General features: G+C 41.0%; 2 protein-coding genes across 8 annotated transcripts in view; one reads left to right on the top strand and one right to left on the bottom strand.

Annotated features, from left to right (window-relative positions):
* The window catches only part of RPL13 (ribosomal protein L13), a 257,531-nt gene that overhangs the window by 212,027 nt on the left and 28,276 nt on the right, over positions 1–17,228 (bottom strand). The gene's annotated exons all lie outside the window — the stretch shown is intronic.
* ANKRD11 (ankyrin repeat domain containing 11) overlaps positions 1–17,228 on the top strand; it is a 215,510-nt gene that overhangs the window by 165,769 nt on the left and 32,513 nt on the right. For all 7 annotated transcript variants that reach the window (XM_075838584.1, XM_075838582.1, XM_075838585.1 and 4 more), the window contains one exon: positions 2,964–3,093. In XM_075838584.1, the coding sequence (XP_075694699.1) occupies positions 2,964–3,093 (130 nt within the window). The remainder of the gene's footprint in view (positions 1–2,963; positions 3,094–17,228) is intronic.

Raw genomic sequence — 17,228 nt, forward strand, 5'->3', positions numbered from 1 at the left:
TGGGAGGTGAAGTGACCAAAGAATTGTGATTGTGGTTCGGTTTATTATTATTTTATTTTATGGCGTTCACCGTGCGGGATAAATAATGAAATAATTTTGTAGTTCAGGCCGTTACGGACGCGGCGATACCAATTATGTATAGTTTATTTGTTTGTTTATATATTTTTATTAATAATAAAGGACTGATAAGGGAAAAGGGGGGATTTTTACTTTTAATACTTTTAAATCTTTTATTTTCTTAATTTTACACAACTTTTTTTAACTTTTTTTTTACTTTATTACTTTGTCCCACTAGGGGACTTGAGGGCAGGAGGCTCTGATCGCTATTCTAATACACTGCACTACATGCGTAGTGCAGTGTATTAGAACTGTCAGCTACTCACTGACAGCAAGCATAGTGGGTCCTGACGTTGTCAGGACCCACTAGGCTTCCGTCTATGGCATAGCCGGACGCCATTGTTTGGTGTCCGGTTGCCATAGTCACCATCGCCGGCCGCTATCGCGTAGCAGGCCGGCGATGGCAGCTTAACCCCTAAAAAGCCGCGATCTCTATAGAACGCGGCTTTTAAGGGGTTAATCAGCGGGGACACAGCGATCGGTCCCCGCTGTAGGAGCTGTGACAGCTGCTGAACAAGACAGCAGCGTCACAGCTCCTGTATGTGTCGGGAGGACGGCCGAAACGGCCGTTACTCCCGAGACGTACTATTACGGCATGGAGCGCGAACGATACAGCTGCCATGACGTAATAGTACGTCAAGGAGCGGGAAGGGGTTAAAGGGAATATTTGATCATTGAAAAGTAAGCAAAACAGCGTTGGAATCCGGGTCTCTGCCACTAGTTTGTTGCCCTCAGATATTGGGCTGGGCAATTATGACCTAATTTAAAGTCACGATTAATTGAACATGTAACCTCGATTTACGATTATTGAACCATTAAGGCCACACCCCTTTTGCATTACGCGCCCCTATTTGCATGCTACGCCATTGAATTAATTTAACCCCTGAGCCTGATGTATACTACTTTATATAATATACCCCCTGACAAAGTATATTGGCCCATATCAGCCCCTATAATTGCCTCCACGCAGCATAATGCCCCTATAGCTGCCCTCACACAGTATAATGCCCCCAATAGTGCCTGATAAAAATAAATCTACATGCTCACCTAACCCTGTTTGAATGACGAGTGGAATAGATCCCTCTGGTTTGCGGCACAGACAGGCGCGACGTCATTGTATCGCTGGATGCGAGGCACAGTGAATGGTAGAGCCTACTCCTCTTACAGCCTTAGGCTGTGTTCACACAGTTTTTTTGCAGGAGGAAAATTCCTCCTGCAAAAACTGCTCCAGTAGGTTTTTGCACAGTGGTTTGACAAAAACTCGTCAAGGTTTTTTTTTTTTCCTCTTTCTGACTGATTGAAATGGGGTTTTGGAGGCGGAAACCGCCTCAAGATGGGTCATGACGCTTCTTTTTACCGCGACGCGGTTTTTTTACTCGCGGTAAAAAAAACTCGTCCAACTCCCATTAATATCAATGGGAGGCATTTTCGGGCGGTTTTTGAGGAATTTTTTGGCGCGGTTTCTGCGTTAAAAAACATCAAAAAAACTCTGTGTGAACAGGGCCTTAACCTTACAGCCTCTTGCTCTATCATTGGATTCAACTGTATCTGCTTCCTGAAGATGCAGATACACTCTAAACCAGGAAATTGCCAGAATTAGCAAGATGTCGATTAATTGCGCTGAATTTCGACTATTTTTCGATTAATTGCCCAGCCCTACTCAGCATAAACCTGGTCACACTAACTTTTAAGTTGCAGGTTCCGTCTGATATTGGACGTTTTTGAGACGTAGTACAGCAGCGTTTCCAACCAGTGGCTCGCACACTCTAAACATTGCAGCGTTGTCATGTAACCTGGGCCAGGTAGATATTAGGACTCTTCCCCCCCCCCCCCCCCACTCTGCTGCAGAACCGGTCTCCCACCAAATATCATGTAGATGTGGACGAAATAATGCAAAAATAACCATCAATTTCAGCTAGGTTTTCAATATTTGAAGCGTCTTAAAAAAAAAAAAAAAAATGTGCGTATGTATATATCTCATACTCCCTAAAATGAAGGGAAATTAATTACTGATGCTAAATAGTAGAGGAGTTCAGAAATAAGTCAACCAATACGTTCCTTCCATTTGTAATATTTGTGTTTTGCTTCAGACAACTCTCAGGTCATCTTCCTCTTGGATATTGGGGTAAAATGCAGTTCTGCCAGGCTTTCCAGGTATTGAGCAGTGTCAGACCGAAAATACATGATTGCCACGATGTCTATGCTTCATTCCCATATTTTACCAAGAGCAGATCTCCTAGCTTCATGTGAATAGTGATCGGCCTTGTTTAAAATGTTACTCTCTGCTCAGATGTTGGAATAAATTGTGTCTCTGTATATACAGTATCATTTATACTTGTAAAGTCTACCAAATGTTCTAGATTAAGGGCCTGTTCAGATGAGCGTCTGGTACCGTATGGGTTTTCCGTTTATCCATTCCGTCAGAAGAACAGATGAACGGAAAGCCGAGCGGAAACTATAGCATGCATTTGCATTACCATTGATTTCAATGGTAATGGTTCAGTGTCGGTTGGCTTCTGTTCCGTAAAGTTTCAAGTTTTTTTTAACGGAAACAATAGCGTTGTCGACTATGCTATTGTTTCAGTTTAAAAGAAAAGCAAACCTGAAACTTTATGGAGCAGAAACCAACTGAAACGCAAGCATTAATCAATGGTAATGCAAATGGATTCTATCGTTTCCATTCATCTGTTCCTCTAACGGAATGGATGAACAGAAACCCCAAACGCAACCCGACACTGATGTGAACAGGCTCTCAAAGGTTTCAGGTTTCTGACATATATATATATATATAAAAATTTATTAATCAAAAGACGTTCTAAAATCTGTTTTTCTTTTATTTCTTCTAGGATAAAGATAAAGTTTCCCTAAATAAAACTCCAAAGTTGGATCGAAGTGATGGAGGGAAAGAGAAAACTACAAAAAGAAAATTGCCTTTCTCGGTAGGGACAAATGGAGATCAAAAAGATTCAGACACAGGTACTCAACTTTTTGTATGACGCTCTGATCTGTAAACTGGTTAAGTGGCCTGTTTTGTTTTTTTTTGTTTTTGTTTTTTTTCCATCGAACGTAAAATCCTTGTTTTAGCTGTTAAAAAATTATTTTGGTTACGGTTTTTTGGCTTTCAAAACGTACAGTGAGAGGTGGTCTGACCGGCTTTTACTGCAGTAATAACATTCTGACCGCCATAAAGGCTTCAAGAATAAGCTTGTATGTACACGCAGATTATGTGGGTTTGAGGTCATCCTGTGTAAAATGGGCCTAAAATGATCTGCTGTTGGGTCTGTCTTTTTTATGAGTATCTGACTTTATGAAGTTGGTCAACGTTTGAGTTATCTGCATCGTGGTTTGCTTACTGCAGGAAGCCACAATGCAGTACCAGATATACAGTGAATTCCACCGGCACCCGCCTTCCCGCATTGGCTTATAATTGGGTCCATTGGGTACCGTCAAGGTCTCGTTAATTTTGACGGAAAAAATAGAAATGCATGCTGCGCTATTCTTCCCGTTAAATGTGAAGACTATGACTGAGCCTTCAATGTGAACAGAGCCTTACCTATTGGGCCTTTTGCCAGTAGTTAGTGTACATTGTTAAGGCCCTGCTCAGACAGCGTTTTTTTGCAGGCAGAAAAATCTGCCTCAAAATTCCTGAAGGAGTTTTGAGGCAGATTTTGACATGCCTGCAAACTCTTGCTGCGATTTTTCGCTGCGTTTTTCACCTGCGGCGATTGAGCTCCTGGGGCGAAAAACGCTTTCTCTGCCTCTTATTGATTTCGCAGCAAGAAAGAGCATTCCATGTTTTTTTGGGCTGTGAGCGGCTAAGAACCACCGCAGGGAAAAAAAACTCCTCCTCCGGTTTGGAAGTTTTTTTTCCCTGCTGTTTCAGCATCCAATTCAGCGTAAAAAGACTCTATGAACTGGGCTTAAAACACCTGCCTGTTTACTGAAGCCATATAATTATATTACCGCCATATCGATGGTAGCTGTGCAAACATTAACCCCTTCAGGACCCAGCCGATTTTTTCAAATCTGACATGTTACTTTATGTGGTAATAATGTTGGAATGCTTTTACCTATCCAAGCGATTCTGAGATTGTTTTCTCGTGACATGTTGTACTTTATGTTAGTGAAAAAATTTTGGCGATTAATTTTGGTATTTATTTCTGGAAAAACACCGCAATTTAGAAAAAATTTGCAAAAATTATCATTTTTCTAAATTTAAACGGATCTGTTTGTAAAACAGATAGTAATACCACACAAAATAGTTACTAGTTAACATTTCCCATATGTCTACTTTGTTTGCATCGTTTTTTGAACGTCCTTTTATTTTTCTAGGACGTTACAAGGCTTAGAACTTTAGCAGCAATTTCTCTTATTTTAAAGAAAATTTCAAAAGGCTATTTTTTCAGGGACCAGTTCAGTCTGAGGTGGCTTTGAGGGCCTTATATATTAGAAAATCCCCAGAAGTCACCCCATTTTGAAAACTGCACCCCTCAAGGTATTCGAATCAGCATTCACAGTGTTTTATCCCTTTAGACGTTTCACAGGAATTAAAGCAAAGTAGAGGTGAAATTTACAAATTTTATTTTTTTTGCAGAAATTAATTTCGAATACATTTTTTTTTTTTTTTGTAACACAGAAGGTTTTACCAGAGAAATGCAACTCAATATTTATTGCCCAGATTCTGCAGTTTTTAGAAATATCCCACATGTGGCCCTAGTGTGATAATGGACTGAAGCACCGGCCTCAGAAGCAAAGGAGCACCTAGTGGATTTTGGGCCTCCTTTTTTTTAGAATATATTTTAGGCACCTTGTCAGGTTTGAAGAGGTATTGAGGTGCCAAAACAGTGGAAACACCCCAAAAGTTACCCCATTTTGGAAACTACACCCCTCAAGGAATTTATCTAGGTGTATAGTTAGCATTTTGACCGCACAGGTTTTTCGCTAAATTTATTAGAATTAGTCTGAAAAAAACGTAGAAATTTTTAATATTTACAAAAAATAATAAAGAAAATGCACCTCAACATATGTAAAGCAATGCCTCCTGATTACGGTAATATCCCATATGTGGTAATAAACTGCTGATTGGACCCACAGCAAGGCTCAGAAGGGAAGGAGCGCCATTTGGATTTTGGAGCATGGATTTTGCTGGATTGGTTTTCGGTTCCATGTCGCGTTTGCAACGCCATGGAGAGACCAAAACAGGGGAAACCCCCCAAAAGTGACCCCATTTTGGAAACCACACCTCTCAAGGAATTTATCTAGGGGTATAGTTAGCATTTTGACCACACAGGTTTTTTGCAGAATTTAGTGGAATTAGGCAGTGAAAATGAGAATCAACTTTTTTTTCTGAAAAAGCATAGAAATTTTACATTTTTACAAGGAATAAAGGAAAAAAAGAACCACAACATTTGTAAAGCATTTTCTCCTGATTACGGCAATACTCCATATGTGGTAATAAACTGCTGATTGGACCCATGGCAGCGCTCAGAAGGGAAGTAGCGCCATTTAGATTTTGGAGCACGGATTTTGATTGTTTTTCGGTGCCATGCCGCCTTTGCAACGCCCTGGAGAGACCAAAACAGTGGAAGCCCCCCAAGTTACCCCATTTTGGAAACCCCCCTCAAGGAATTTTTCTAGGGGTATAGTGAGAATTTAGACTCCACGGGTCTTTTGCAGAATTTATTAGAATTAGGCGGAGAAAATGAATATCACAATTTTTTTCCACTAAAATGTTGCATTTTCTCATTTTTACAAGGCATTAAGGAGAAATAAACAACCAATTTTTGTAAAGCTATTTCTCCCGGCTACGGAAATACCCCACATGGGGTCATACATTTTTTTCATTAGAAATGAATTAACCCTTTCAAGACTGATCCATTTTTTGCTTGTGAGAGATGAGTGATGTGAGAGCTTATTTCTTGCGGGAGGAATTGTAGTTTCTATTGATACCATTTAAAGTGCCATAAAAAGTACTGGGAAACTGAAAAAAAATAGGAAAATATATTAATATAGGAAAAAAATCTGATTCAATTTTTTGGGGTTTTCGTTTTTACAGCTTTCGTCGTGCAGTAAAAACAAACTACAGCGATTCTGGCGGTTTAAATTATTTAAGTTTTTTACGGTGTTCACCGTGCGAGTTAATTAATGGTATATTGTAATAGTTCGGCCTTTTACGGACGTAGCGATATCAATTCTGTTTATTTTTTTACATTACTTTTGAAGCAAAATGGGAAAAGGTTTTTTTTTTTTACGTTTTTTTTCTTTCTCACTACTAATAATTTTAATTCTTCTACACATTTTATTAGTCCCCTTAGGGGACTTGTACCAGCGATCATTGGATCGCGGGTACAATATGCTGCGATACTAATGTATTGCAGTATATTGTTGTTGTTACAGGCTCCTGTAACAGAGCGATCGCTGTTCCTGTCCGTTAGTCCTGGGTGTCAGCTCTACTACACAGCCGACGCCCGCAGTGTATGGAGCGGGCTCAGCACGTGAGCCCGCTCCATACACCAACCCAGCACCATGACGTGCTATTAAGTCATAGTGCTCAAAGGGGTTAATGCACAGCGGATGGTGTGAATATTGCAATTTTGCACTGATGTGCCATTTTAGTGCATAATATGTTGTGCCCAGTTTGTGCCACTGAAGACAAATACCTCATAAAACGTTAAGCGGGTTCTCCCAGGTAAGGCAATGCCATATATGTGGGCGCAAACTGCTGTTTGGGCACGCTGCAGGGCTCAGAAGGGAGGGAGCGCCATTTTGCTTTTGGAGCGCAGATTTTGCTTAGTGGTAGTTTTTCTGTTTTTGGTTTTGTTAGTATTTCAGTTTATAATGTGGGGGCATATGTAATCTGTGCGGAGAACATCAGGGCATAATAAGAGGGTATAATAATGCGGTAAATAATAATTCATAGGTGTGGCCGATGTCGCACTGATAAATGGTGTCGGATGTTACCCGCTTTTAGAAAACACTGCACATTTTGCATCGCCATATTCCTGAGAGCCAGAACTTCTTTATTTTTTCACCACCGGAGCTGCGTGAGGGCTTATTTGTTGCGGGACAATCTGTACTTTTCATTGGTACCATTTTGGGGTACATGCGATTTTTTTTGATCACTTTTTATTAAAGTTTTTTGCAAGCCAGGTGACCAAAAACAAGCAATTCTGACTGTTTTTTAGTTTCTTTTTTTCGGCGTTCACCGTGCACTATAAATGACCATTATATTTTATTCTGCGGGTCGGTACGATTACGGCGATACCAGATGTATATAGGGTTTTTTTTTGTGTTTTGCCGCGTTTGTGCAATAAAATCTCTTTTTTATAAAATAATTTATTTTCTGTCACCATATTCTGAGAGCCGTAACTTTTTTTATTTTTCAGTCAAAAAAGCGGTGTAAGAGCTTGTTTTTTGCAGGACGGGTTGTAGTTTTTATCGGTATTATTTTCTGGTACATGCGACTTTTTGATCACTTTTTATTCTCTCTTTTTGGAGGGGTGGTGACCAAAAAATAGCGATTCTGGTGTCGTTTTTTTATTGATTTTTTTTTTGGAGTGTTCATCGTGCGGGAAAAATAACATTATAGTTTTATAGTTGGGGTCGTTACGAACGCGGTGATACCAGATATGTGTACTTTTTTTAACGTGTTCATTTTTTCCCTATAATGAAAGACTTCTTCTAGGAAAAAAAATGAAGTGTTTGTTTATATAACTTATAACGTAGTGTAGTGCACTCTAACTGTCATTGTGACGTGACAGTCACACTGACAGGAAGTCTCGGAGGAGCGGCAGGAGGCTGCTCCTCCGAGGCTTCCGTACATGGCAACCCGGAGGTCATTGTCTGACATCCGATTGCCACGACGAGCATCGGTCGCCCCCATGATCACTTCGTGGGGGCTGCCAATGTGCTTCAAACCACTTAAATGCGGCGACTGCAATCCGTCGCCGCATTTATGGGGTTAATTGCCGAAATCAGAAGCGATGGTCCGCTGACCGGCAAGGCTGGAGTGACAGCTGACCTCCCGGTTCCCGGACACTGTCCGTTAGGACAGTGTGCGCCGGGAACTACTCCGCAATAGTACGTATGGATGCGGGAACTAACCCCTCTGCAGGACGTACTATTGCGGAGCAGCGCGGGAAGAGGTTAAAGTAATCATATTGGCTGTGTCCTGCGCAAGAGGCAAGCAGAAGATAACTGTGGTTTACGTTCTGGAGACTCAAATTAATATATGACCTTGTGGTTGCTATTGTGCTGGTGAAATGTCGCTCTGAAGTACTCAAGCTTGAGATAGACGGGCAATGGTCCTCTAAACCATGTCAGTACACATAGCTGTTGCCCAATGATCTTTGTGCTGGTTTGTCTTGGCAAAACAGTCCTTGTATTTTTATGGCGCTAGGCACTTTTGTCACTTATTTAAAGAGGACCTGTCACCTCTCCTGACAGGTCTATTTTTAGTAAATACTTGTATTCCCCATGAAATAATTCTGCGGCGTCTTTTTCCCCTCTGTTATTCCTCCTATAAATGTATGCATAAATTGACAGCTGGGTGTTGCTGTTCCCCTTGCAACAGGGGCGTGTCTTACTCTGTCAGCACTGATTGGACATTGTCAGTCTGTGTAGGGACACACCACCAACTGGTTACACCCAGTTGTCAGTTTATTCATAAATTTCTAGAAGGTTTAAAATAGGAATGGCGCTATGTAGATTTCTATAAAAATATGTTCCAGAATTGTCTGTTTTGGTAAATAATTGTACTCCCCATGAAACATGTCAGGAGAGGTGACCGGTCCTCTTTAAGGAATAGAATAGAATCGGGATTGTTAAAGTACAACCTGTTTGAAATATCTTACAGATGCCCCCAAAACACTGGGCAAAGTGAAGGGCTCAATCTATCTACACACCTGTTTGTGTCACAGGTATATCTGCGTCAGAGCATGTGAGCTCTGATATTATATGCAATGTATATTTCAGGAGAAGTTCCTGGTTTAGTCCTTTTTAATGTTCTGCCTTATTGAAAGGGTCACATCCACCTGCTTATTCTTCTTGCTGATGTATGGAACTTTGTAGGGAATTGTACATTTTGGGTATATTCGCATGTGGTGGATACACTGCGGCTACTGTAATACGCTGCCAGCAAAAGTCCTCAAAGTGGATGAGATTTAAACCAGTCTCCACCACATGCTGCGGAAAATTTCTGTAGGTAAATTGACCTGCGGTGCAGATTCTTCTTTCCTAGAATACTTTTCCCTCGTGTGCTTGCTAGGCATGTTTGTTGATGTGGTTCAGGACTTTTATGATCAAATCTTCTTCTGCTTTCTACTCTTCTATGCCTAGAAAGTTATTTAAATTATGTGTTGGCAATCCCTAGACCCTCCTCCTGGCCTTAGCGTGTGCGTGTGCGTGTGTGTGTGTGTGTGTGTGTGTGTGTGTGTGTGTGTGTGTGTGTTAGTTATTTTGGAGGTTTTCTCCTCCTTGTAACTGTTTTTGTTGCATAAAAGTATAGCTAATGACTTTTAAAAAGAAGAAAAAAAATTACAAAACAGCCTACCTTTTTACTGCGATTGAATGTGGTTTTGCAACCGCATCAAGAGCTTCGAATCGCTGTAAACATCTATGCATTTTATGCCTCAACTGCAAAGTCTGACTGCGCCACATACAAACGATGCGTATTACGTCATAAATGTTGCTTAAATTTGTTGTGCAGGTTATTATGGTGGCGACTACCGAACGTGTGTGTTTTATGTATTAAGACATTTATTTAAATTTTTATTGTAAATGCGGATTTTGTTACATTTTTAGTTTTAACATTACTTTTTTTACTTTATTTTGATACTTTAACGTACTGGCATATATCTATATACTGATAGTACACAGGCAGTTGTTAGGACGTGCCGAAGTTTGCCCTAATAAGAAATATGGTTAGACAGCCCTGGGGTCCTTCAATGGACCCTGGGCTTTTTACCCATATATGGTATGTGTCACATGAATTACCTGTGATGCGATCCAGAGGGCACTCCCCTTTTCATTTTACCCTTGATTGCTGCAGTCAACTTTGATCTCCGCATTCAAGGGAACAGCGGCAGAGATGAGGTTTCTCTGACCTCCGCCGTTAGAGCGGGGCTGCGGCTGTGTAGAACAGCCATTGCCCCGCTCCTGACAAGAAGTGTGCGCGCGGTCAGCATGATGTGATGCGACCGGCACTGCCCTCTTTTCTGTGCGTAGTCGCCTCCAAAGATGACGTTGCTGGCCATGTGACCGCTGCTGCCTCTGATTGGCTGCAGCGGTTACATGGGATGAAGGAGGAAGGCCGGACTGCAGGAAGCAGGGCGAAATCACTGGGATTCCTGCCGCAAAATTCACTTGGCTTTCTGTTGCAGGTTTTGCATCTCCTTTGAATTCAATGGGGAAAACCCACAACACAAAATCAACAAAAACTATGCATAAATTGACGTCTGGTCAATTTATTAGCGTTTATGCTGCAGTTTTTTTCCGCAGCCTGGGCATGAGATTTTCTTAATCTCATCCACTTTGCTGCTTATGTAAATGCGTTTACGCTACGTGGGAACCCGGCCTAAAAAAAAACAGTATTTGGGTATGTACACACGCTGATTTCAGGCGTATTTCGAGGCGTAAACGCCCTGAAATACGCATGAAACCGCGGCAGCTAAACACCTACAAACATCTGCCCATTGAATTCAATTGGAAAACGGTGTTTCGTTCAGATGGGGCGGTTTTGTTTTTTTTACGCCACCATTTTAAAAAACGTCACAAAAAAATGCTGCGTCAAAAGGAACATGTCACTTCTGTAGCCGTTTTTGGAGCAGTTTTTCCATGGTCTGAGGCTGAAAACGGGGTTTTTTTTTTAGGCCTTTTTCTTCTAAAGGTTTGTTCACACGACCTATTTTCGGCCGTTTTTCAGGCCGTAAACAGCTGAAAAATCGGAAGCAGAACGCCTCCAAACAGCTGCCCATTGATTTCAATGGGAAAACGGAGATCTGTTCCGATGGAGCGGTTTTTACTCGTAAATAAAAAAAACTGCCGCGAAAAAGAAGTGCAGGTCACTTCTTGGGACGTTTTTGGAGGTGTTTTTCATTGACTATCGAAAAAAGCTCCAAAAACGGCTGTAAAAAACGCCACGAAAATCGCGAGTGACTTAAAAAAAAACGTCTGAAAATCAGGAGCTGTTTTCCCTTGAAAACAGCTCCTTATTTTGAGACGTTTTCGAGTTTGTGTGTGAACCTACCCTAAGGCGGCTGAAAATCAGAGGCGGTTTTCTCTGAAATAGTATTTGCTGCGTTTATCTGCGGTTAAAAATCCATGCAAAATCTGCATTGCGGGAACCCAGCCTTAGGCTATATTCAGATGACGCAGTTAGATTCCACACATGCAGCAAAACGCCGACATTTTGGGTGAAACTATGGCATTCTATGGTAAACCGTGGTTGGGACGCGCCATTTGAGTATACCTTTATATCGATACCACGAAGTAGTGAATTATTTATAACGTAGCATTGTGAATGACGTGCTCGCCTGGTACAGAGTAAACCGGTCCAGTGATTTTTGTGCATCTTCTCATTTTACTTTCTATCAGTAATATTTTTATAGAAATGTAAACTGCAATGTAGAGGTGATTCCACATCCCTCCGATAATGGCTTGTGCTGGAGCAGAACCTGCCATGAGGGCGTTCTAAAGCCTGCGCCACAGACAGTCTGCGAGCTGCCACACTCCATCACGTCGATTACACCAGTTTCTATCTTTAGGAAGGCATTTTAATTGAATCAGCCTAATGGACCTGTGCAGACCAGAGCAGCAGCGGTGTGGGGGATGCCGTGTCTTCTGGGCAGGGTATTGATCACATTCCCATTCAGCTGTAAGCTTTTAACCAGTTCTTTTCTTTCAGTGGTCTGACCTAATAGTGGAAGTTCAATCCGGACTGTTTAGTGTTTTTTTTTATTCCATAATCAGAACGGTTTTATAAACGGTAATAACAGACATACAGCATTAATAAAAAAATGAATCATAAATGTAAATTAGGCCACATTCACGTTGCATTTGTGCTCTCCACCGTGCGTATATGTTTTAAACACTAAAGTATTGCAACCTATAGCTCGGCGTATACATAACTATAATGGGTCAAACGTAGACCAAAATAGCATCGGTTTGTCTGTTTGTCATGGTTACGTTGGGATACTGCTTTTTGAAAGTCCTGAAAAGCGGAGTCTGCTACGCTATTCTGTACTTCAAAAAAAAAAAGGTCTATGCGACAACTTTTTTTTTTTTTTTTTTTTTAGCATTGATCTCAATGGACGACACAGGCAAATGTAGTGCTATATGTTTGTATCCGTTCACATACAGTAAATCTCTCCCCCTTTTTTTTTTTTTCATCACTGCTCACTTAAATAAACAAAAACTTATACCGACGTATGAGTTTACGCTAAATGTAGTCTATAGAAAAAATACAGACTGAAACGGAAAATTGTAGGTTTGTATACGTTTTCAATGGTCCACGTTTTTATAAATACTTATACACTCGGCGGACAGCACAAGCTCAATGTGAATGGGGCTTAAATCACATCTATCAGCAATTGAAATGGTAATGCAGAAATGTCACAATAACATACGACTTTCTTAGCTCCGCTTTCCTTAAGATAGGAAAACGGATCTGCCTGTGATGAGTTAACACTATTCACGGATATCCGCTTTTGGGAATGTTCATGTGCTTGGTTCCTGGGGTTAAGCTAGTCTTCTCTCCGATGTATAGGTATCTTGATTGTGTAAGAGCAGTTCCATGTGTCCCCCCCCTTTAATAGATTAATGTGAACCCCCGCTGTTATAAATGTAATATTATAGGGTCTGATGAGCTATGTTCAGTGTGATCGATATGGAGAAAGTCCTAGTATAGGCGTTCTGTGCCGCCTTTGAATTTGCCAGTATTATCCATTCAAGGCCTGGCATGTGTGAAGATATCTTCCATTCTATGCAGACGAATGTTTGGTTTCAGCGCAGTTTAACTCGAGTGTGTATTCCGACGTTGAGGTGCGGTTAAAACCACGTAAAAAATGCATCGGAAAACCGCATGCTTCTTGTGCGCATCAAATCGCAGTAAACAGAGTTCAATCCGTGAAAAGATGACTATTTTGCATCCATGTTTATTGTGATTGCCTTTAGTTCGATATTTTTTTCCATCCAGATGGCATCAGTTTTCACATCCATTAAAAAAACAAACTGAATAAGATCCTCAATTGTCCTAACCCACTGAAAACAACGCCAGGATGGTCACAAGATGCACAGCAGCCCCAGTTACAGGGGAAATCAGCCCTCTTATTGTGACAATTGTCACTAATGGGGTCATGCTGGGTCTAGTTAGACCCAGCAGCAGCCCCTCACGAACAGCATCCCGGCGATCATGTGACCGGTCACATGATCATGGGACCGATTCTATACACAGTGCTCATTGAGCGCTGTTTGCAAACTATCTGAGAAGGCAGAAGCTGTGAAAACGGCTTTTATCTTCTCTTCCGGGTCCCCGACATTCAGCTGCCCGATTTGCTCAGACAGCCGGCTAAAACTCGTGCCATAGATGCACTATGGTGTGGGCTTCAAGGACCTTGACCGCCGGCCATTTTAATTACAGCTGGCGGTCGGGAACCAGTTAAATTTTTATTTTTACAGCGTTCACTGAGCAGGTTAAAGAAGGTCATATTGCACAAGTTCAGACTTCTACGGACACGGCTATACCAGTTAAGTTAACTCTTATTTTATTTTTTAACTTTACGTTGGGTAAAAAAAAATTTGATTGTTTTTGTTCGCTTGTACAGTACACCGCAATACTAATGTATCGCAGCGCATTGTCCTCACAGCCGCCTGCTGAGACCTGTCGGGGGCTGCAATACACAGAGTATTGAGCGGGCTCAGCGGTGTGTCTCACCCTTACTTCAACCCCTGCACCAGAACGTAAGGGCACATCCTGGTGCGTAAAGGGGTTAATTTGGCCATTGAACATGTAGTTATGGGCCATAATGCTTTACTGCACAAAAATGTGGACAGCACTTCTGTTTACTACTGTGTGGGTTAATGTATAAGGCTCCGTTCACACGTTCTGAATTCCAGATTCCGAAATCCGCAATAAATCCGCCTCACTGCGACTTCAATCCGCGTCTCTGTGCCGACCTCACGGGGAAAAAACACCCCATGTCCCTTATTTACGCGGTTCAGTGTGGAGTTCTGCTGCTCATCCAACTGCACATCCGCTGCAGAAATACGAGATAATCCTGAGATTTGTCAGTGGTTCTTTCAGTAAATAAGTGTGTGTTTCCATAGACATATCAGACCCGTGTGAACATAGCCTTAGGCCTTCAGAAAAAAATCTTCCTCAAAATTTCTTCAGGAATTTTGAACTGCTGGCGTTGTTTTAAGACCTTTAAAAAAGAAAAAAGCTCAAACGGCTGCCACAGGTTTGTTTTTCTGCCTCCCATTGAAACAAGTCAAAGAAAGAAAGAACATGCCGCTTTTTTTTTTTTCTCAGTGGCCAAAAGCCACCCGGGAAAAAAAGGCCTCTACCTCCCATTTGAAGTCATTGGTGGGCAATTACGTGGCGCTAATTCTGACGCGGCATATGTTGCAGTTAAGATTCTCACTCTATTAACGGTGTTGTTTTTTGTTTTTTTTTATTTTTATATTGTTGCCCTGAAAATTGAGAAACCTTAAGGACGCAGCCTAGTTTTGGCCTTAAGGCTCAGAGCCCATTTTTTAAATCTAACATATTTCACTTTGTGGTAACAACTTCGGAATGCTTAAACCAATCCAAGCGATTCTGAGATTGTTTTCTCGTGAGACATTGGGCTTTAGGTTAGTGGTAAAATTCAGTAAAAAGTAAGTAGTGAAAAATAAAAAAGTTTAGAGGAAACTTGAAAAAAATTGATTTTTCTGATTTTAAATGCATCTGCTTGTAAGACAGAAGGTTATACCACCCAAAATAGTTACTAATTCCCATTTCCCATATGTCCACTATATGTTGGCATCATTTTTTGAACATTCTTTTTTTTTTTTTTTTCCTTCAAGGATTTGAATAAAATTTCAAAAGCCACTTTTTTTTTATGTACCAGTTCAGTTCTGAATTGGCTTTGAGGGGCTTATATATTAGAAACCCTGATAAAACACACCATCTTAGAAACTAGACCCCCTCAAAGTATTCAAAACGGCAGAAAGTTTCTTAACCCTTTAGGTGTTTCACATGAATTTAAAGCAAAGTAGAGGTGAAATTTACAAACGCAACTCAATACTTATTGCCCAGATTCTGCAGTTTTGAAAAATATCCCACATGTGGCGCTAGTGTGATAATGGACTGAAACACCGGCCTCAGAAGCAAAGGAGCACCTAGAGGATTTCGAGGCCTCCTTTTTATTACGCACCATGTCCAGTTTGAAGAGGTCTTGTGGTGTCAAAACAGTGGAAACCCCCAAAAGTCACCCTATTTGGCAAACTACACCCCTCAAAGAACTTATCGAGGGGAATAGTGGGCATTTAGATCCCACTGGTTTTCTACTGCAATTTGTGTAATTAGGCTGTGCAATTGAAAATCTAATTCTTCCAATTTAAAAGGTACGAATTTTTAATTTTGACAGGAAATAAAGGAGAAAAAGCACCCCAACATTTTGTAAAGCAATTTCTCCCGATTACGGCAATACCCATATGTGGTAATAAACTGCTGGTTGGACACACGGCAGGGCTCCGAAAGGCAGGAGCGCTATTTGGCATGAAGATTTGCTGGATTGTTTCTGGGCATCGTGTCGCTTCTGAGGAACCAGTACAGGGGAAACCCTCTTAAAAGTGACCCCAGTTTGGAAGCTAGACCCCTTGAGGAATTAATTGTAGATTTCATGGGGTGCATGCGACTTTTTGATCAGTTTTTATTCTATTTTTAAGAGGCGTGGTGACTAAAAACAGCAAATCCACAATTGTTTTTTTATACTTTTTTTTTTTTTCTTACAGCGTTCACCGTGTGCTATAAATGACATTCACTTTATTTTGCGAGGTGATACGATTACGGCGATACCGGATGTATGTTGTTTTTTGTTTTTTTTAGGTCTTATGGCGTTTGCACAATAAAATACTTTTTCTTATAAAAAATCATTTACTTTTTGTGTTACCTTATTCTAAGAGCCATAACTTTTTTTTATTTTTCCATCAAGAAAGCCGTGTGAGGACTTTTTTTTTGCGTAACGAACTGCAGTTTCGATCAGCACCATTTTTAGGTACATGTGACTTTTTGATCTCTTTTTATTCCATTTTTGGGAGGTGAAGTGACCAAAAAATTGTGATTCTGGTGTGGTTTATTATTATTTTCTTATGGCGTTCACCGCGCTGGATAGCTAATGAAATACTTTTGTAGTTCAGACCGTTACGGACGCGGCAATACCAATTATGTATAGTTCATTTGTTTATTTCTTTATTTTTATTAATAATAAAGGACTGATCAGGGATTTTTACTTATTACTTTAATAATTCTAAGGGGTTAATCAGCGGGGATACCGCGATCGGTCCCCGCTGTAGGAGCTGCGGCAAGACAGCAGCTATCACAGCTCCTGCATGTGTCGGCCGTTCCTCCCGCGACGTACTATTCCGTCACTGAGCGCGAACGGGTTAAGTGAAAGCTCTGAGGGAATGTGGCATTGTGTATTGTCATCCTGTTTATATTGCATCATGTAACCCCTGCTCTCCGCTGCTGCATCTGGCTTTGCTTCTTCCTCCTTTCACTTTCCCCATTCATCTGTGTGATTAGCAGTCAGAAACGACACAAGTGTTTAACACGCAGCAGTTAGTCGCTGTTAACAACCGCATCAAATGCGTTTTTCCTATGATGTGGTGGTTTACTTGTTTATATATTTTTTCTAGGTGGTTGTGTCTTTACCTGCAGCCGCATCGAAAAACCGCAAATGTCTTTTCAGATACTTTTTCGATGTGGTTTTTAACCACAATTCAAATTCCGCGGGGCGTTTAGATTGTTTTTACCACCGTTTCGGAGTGGCTTTCATGTGTCTCAGGGTCCATTCAGATGTTGAGGGTCGGTGAAAACCACATGCGTTTTTAGATGTGTTTTTTTTGCAACA

Source organism: Rhinoderma darwinii, chromosome 9, assembly GCF_050947455.1.
Source record: "Rhinoderma darwinii isolate aRhiDar2 chromosome 9, aRhiDar2.hap1, whole genome shotgun sequence".
NCBI classification, from domain to species: domain Eukaryota; kingdom Metazoa; phylum Chordata; class Amphibia; order Anura; family Rhinodermatidae; genus Rhinoderma; species Rhinoderma darwinii.